This window comes from Drosophila yakuba, chromosome X, assembly GCF_016746365.2.
Source record: "Drosophila yakuba strain Tai18E2 chromosome X, Prin_Dyak_Tai18E2_2.1, whole genome shotgun sequence".
NCBI lineage: Eukaryota > Metazoa > Arthropoda > Insecta > Diptera > Drosophilidae > Drosophila > Drosophila yakuba.
Genome location: NC_052526.2, coordinates 10,064,285 through 10,069,298, shown reverse-complemented (window position 1 = coordinate 10,069,298; position 5,014 = coordinate 10,064,285). Strand labels below are relative to the sequence as shown.

General features: G+C 45.7%; 1 protein-coding gene across 1 annotated transcript; it reads right to left on the bottom strand.

Annotated features, from left to right (window-relative positions):
• Positions 1-2,351: 2,351 nt before the first annotated feature.
• Positions 2,352-4,578, bottom strand: LOC6524854. The gene is made up of 2 exons (XM_015190420.2): positions 4,380-4,578; positions 2,352-3,730 (listed from the first exon to the last, which is right to left on the bottom strand). The coding sequence occupies exon 2, from the start codon at positions 3,668-3,670 to the stop codon at positions 2,471-2,473; it is 1,200 nt and encodes a 399-aa protein (XP_015045906.1). The 5' UTR covers positions 3,671-3,730; positions 4,380-4,578; the 3' UTR covers positions 2,352-2,470.
• Positions 4,579-5,014: the final 436 nt, after the last annotated feature.

The following is a 5,014-nucleotide window of genomic DNA, read 5'->3' as shown; positions in this document are numbered from 1 at the left end:
GTTTGAAATGAAACAAGTAGGAAACGCACTTAATTATTTGTACATTTCCAGATTTTTCCTATCGCTGCCATCGGTTATGGATCTCTGCCCCGACTAACGCTTCACTCATTACCCGGCAACCATCCGAAACCGAAACCGAAGCCAGGAGATAGTCCCAACTACGTGGTTGCCCAACTTCCGGATTTCGTACTACGGATGCGTAAGTATCCGTTTCACTTTCAATCAAAACGAAATTAAAGAAATGCATGTTTAATGAGACGTTGCCGTCCAAAGAGCGGGAAAACTGAAAACTGAAAACTCAAAACGGAAAACTTAAAACTGACGAATGAAAACTGAACATTTTGGAAGCGGTCATTAGCCGGACGGACAAGAACCAGATAATAACAATAACAATAATAATAATAATAACAAGGGGCAGGGCAGCGCATTGTGGAAAACTGAAAAAAACCGAGAGTCATAAAAAGTAAAGTAGCGACAACGGCGTGAACCTTCTGCTTTCTTTCGATTCGATTCTCTTTGGGAAATCTGGAAAGTTGTGGACGAGGGTTTGACAAGGGACCTGCCCCGATTTCGGCGGGTTATCCATATGTATATCAGGGATATATCAGGGATATCAGGGATATATCAGGGATATCCCTGGGGCGGGCTGCTTGACCGCTCGACCTCCGTTCGGCGATCGAAACTTGGCAGTTCTGAAAGTCCAGAGTTCTAGAGTTCGCCGGGTATCACATAATAAAGTATTTTACTTTGTTTTCCCTGTCACATGGCACAATGTACTCCGCACACTGATGGTCAACCCATCATCATCTGCATAAGAAAGTTTCACGCTCTACTGAGCATTTGCCATGGGAAGTGGAAGTGGAAGTGGATGTGGATATGGAAGTGGATGTGGATGTGTATATGGAAGCGGTTTCTTGGCAGACGTGTTAACGCTTTTGGCTTAACCCACTCCTTTCGTCCCAGGGGTTGGACAAAATGTTATGACAGCTCATTTAACGCCGCGTCTCAGCAGTGGATTGCAATTGCTGACCCATCGATCGCTATCCTTCGTTGGCTTGGTTGCCATCCCATCCATCTGACCAGTTGGCTAATGAGGCGGGCTGTGATCCTTGGGGAGCTGTGGGAATGGCCCAAGTTCCATCTCAGCTGGAAGCCCTAGTTATCCCTATTTGCTAACGAGTTATATCATGTTTTTTCGGCCTGTTTTTCTCGGAACCTTTGAACCTTCTGCTAAACTGCTGCTTTTAGTTTGAAAGTTTCCTAAATACTTTTTCTTGGCTCTGCAGGAATTCGCCCACTAGACCAGTTCTATGCATACATCTTAATTAAGTAAGGAAACAAGGACTCTCTTCCTTAGGACCTAAACCTGTTTTTGTGAGAATTTGTGCACAGTTTAATCAATGTTACTTTCATAGTTCAGCCTCTTTTATTAATATTTTTTTTTTTTCAATTTTAAAAAATAATTATCGGTAATTTTATCACAGCTTTCGAAATATTTGTCTGAATATGGAGTATCATACCTCGTTGAATTCGTAATTAAATTTCCAATCAAACTGTGTTTTCAGAAAAAAATTATTTTTTAAAAAATTTTTTTTTTGCAATTTTTAACGATGTTACCCCTTACATAAAAATGCGAAAAAATGGCCAATGATTTTAACAAAGTCGCTCAAAAAGTGATTTGTTTGGTTAGTATTGCTAATTAAAAGTACAAAAATGTAATTCTTTTAACTTTCTGACCATTTTCAGCCAAGTTATACCGAAAATAGCAATCGTAAATATTGAAATTTGTAGTCATACAGACAAATGATCTTTAAGAGTTTTTTTCTTTAATAACCCATTACTTTGATTTTATGACACTTTTCACTAGATAGTTTCCGCTGAAAGTTGGAGCACTTCCTCTTAGAACTTAGTATCTAGTAACTACCTGTTCCATTTCCAGGTACTAGACCTTATCGCATTAGATCCCACATAACTTGGCTGCCTGCCCATCGAATTCGTGGGCATTTGAAGCGTAAATAATATTTTCTCTTGCGACAATTGTCGCACAACCCCTTCTTTTTGTGGCCCTCATTACCGCAGTTCCCAGTTCCCAGTTCCTAGAGGTCGAGCACTATAGAATCCCCTATAGCTCGCTATCGGAGCATTAAAACGCTCATTAACCAGCTCGCTGTGAGAAAGAAGACCACTTGGGCAGACGGCAAGATGGGAAGACGAAGACGAAGACCCTTTGGAGGAATTGCTTTCCACGCACCGCTGAGCTTCGAGAGGTGTTTAGCATAAACTGCTGGTGGTTCCTTGTGGTTTCATCCGCATTATGACAGTCGCCCTTCAGTAAATTTTTCTACTTTTCGTACATTTCGCATTCCAAATGATTTATTCCGGCCACAAAAAAAAAAAAGTAAAGAAACGTTCTTAGGGCTATGCAAAAAAATGTCTTAAGCTTATGGTATAGGAATAATATCCATGTGGATTAGCTTTCCTCCGCCAGGGAGAAGCTGAGGCGTCTCTTGGTGGCGTCTCTGGCCTGCGCTTGCAGCCACATGCCGTCCAGCTGGCAGGCGTCCTCCAGCTCCTCGCCACCCAATTCCAAGCCGCGGCTCAGCTGGCAGTGCTCCTCCTCCAGCTCCAAGTCGCTGGTGGAGTTGTGCCCACTGTCCGGACTGATGTGACGCATCTTCTGGCCGTTTGCCGCCACGGATCCGGACCTGGCCGCAGCGAGTAGCTTCTGCGCCGACTGCCTGACGCTGGAGGAGATCTTGGTGGCGATCTTCCGCTTGCGCCGCACCACCCGCTGCCTGCGCAGCTGCAGGGAGTGCCGCTTGGGATCCTGCGACTCGGTGGCCACCGTGGGGGAGCGCACCTCCCGCTCCTCGAAGCCATTCGCTGGCAGGGAATCCCTCCGCGAGGGCGACTTCCAGTACTCGCACAGATCGCTGGCCGGATCGAAGGCGGGGCGGTAGGTGGGCGAGGGCGTCTGGGTGTGGGCGTGGCTGCTCCGAAGCACCTGCTGCCTGAGCCTGTGCCGCTGGCGGAGATGCTGCCTGGGCTGGCGGTGCTGATGTTGGTGCTGTTGTTGTCTGGAGTTGGGCAGCACCTTGCGGTTGCTCTCCAGGATGGCATCGATCATGCGCTCCAGGGTCACATCGCCCATCTGGCTGGAACTGAGCGTATTCTGTTCGCTGGCCGGAGGAACTGGATGCGGATGCGGATGGGGATGTGGCAGTGGCTTCTGCTCCAGGTAGCGCGGCTTCTCGAAGTAGCTGTCCGGGATGCCCACGCCGCGCAGGGCGATCAGGGAGCCAGGGATGACGGCGGCATTGGGCGAGTACTCCGCATCGAAGGTGGGCAGGGTGCAGGCGAACTTCAGGGGAGCAGCAGCTGCTCCTCCAGTTGCTCCACTTGCTCCTACCGATGGCGGCGTGGCCAGGATGTTGCTCACGTCCTTGAGCAGTGGTGTGCGGGCATGGAGGCTCAAGGAGCTGGCCGGCAGTGGCGTGGAGGTCAGCTGGTTCTCCTTGCCTGCAGCCACGCCGATCGACTTCCTCTTCAGTTTGCCGCGCAGGGCGTGGAACTCGCTGTAGCTGGAGCCGATCGCCTCGCCGCCGGTGGCCACCACCTCATCCCTGGCCAGGTACGAGGGACGTGGCTGGTTGACGGCCCACTTGAGCATCTTCTTTTACTGGTTGCGACTTCTCTTGTGCTTGTTCTCTTTTCGGTTGTGTAGTGGGTGCTGGAAGGAAGAAGGCGAAGGAGTCGGGTTAGGAAGGGCTGGCATTTCTGGTTCTCGCATTCCAGAACTTGACTTTCTGCAGGAGCAAGTAAGTAAAAAGGGCAGCAGCAAAGTTGCCGGGCGAGTTTTCGGCAATTTTGGCGCGCTTTTTCCGCGATCAATGTGCATATATACAAACATTTGTATTTATGGATATATGTGTATAAATATACATATGTGTGTATAAATCGATTTGGCGAAATCAGCGAAGCGGCAAAAATGAAATCAAAAACGAATTCAACCACTCCTTACGTGCAATTAAATGGACGACGGGCAGCCCTTGGCTGGACCTTAATAATTTAATTGACTCTGAACTTGATATGGTCAATTAAGCTTATGAAATTCGACAAACTCTTAGCTTGCATTCAAATTTAGCTGCTGAGTGGATAATTTCCAGTGAAATCACTACTTATCCGAAAAATGCTAATTTTTACGAGTTACGTTGGCCATTATTTGAATAGACATTCAAAACCATAAGCATACATGAATGGATTCAGGAATCTTGCAGGCACTTTGGAATTTTGTACTTCATTCTTAGTTTTTTTTTGTTTTTTTAACCCATTGTGGTTTCAAATGTCTTTAGCTGTTGCTTTTAATCACTTGAAATTACCTTGTTCAGTAGTTTATGGTTTTCGGCACTGATTTATTTCCAACAGCAAAAAAAATATACGTTTCACAGATTTATTCTTCGGCAGCTATGTGTGGTCCACAATTGGTCGCGCTTTTTTTTCAAGTGTTGCGTTTCAGCCGTCGCGTTTTTCTGGCTAAGATCGACTGCGTGCCCGTGCGTTCGCTTTGCCGGTTGGTCGTTAACTGACTTTACGTTTTCCACTGATTGTTGATATAGATCGACTTCGTTAACATGGGCATTACATTACATACTGCTAACATGACCAGCTCTGTTAAGAAAAGAGAGTAAAACAAGACTGCTTCAAACTCTCTCTCTCTTTTTTATTCAAATTGTGCGCTCTAAAACGAATAGAGAGAAGTACTCCTCTCTAGATTTCTCCGCTAGATTTGCGAAATTGGTGCTCTTCTCTTGAAGATTTTGAAGATTTGAACAGCTGTTTTAACATTACCATTATATTAATAATAAGATCGCATATATAAACATACATTTACAATAAGCTTTGATTGCAATTGCTATGTTGCTATATTATAGTTGTAACACAAATTTAATATTAAATCAAATAATTCTGTAATATCTAACTGTAACTTCATGGTTTCCTCTACCCTTCACATACT

Coding starts and splice junctions, on each gene's coding strand:
- LOC6524854 (XM_015190420.2), bottom strand. CDS start 3,670: ATGCTCAAGTGGGCCGTCAACCAGCCACGTCCCTCGTACCTGGCCAGG.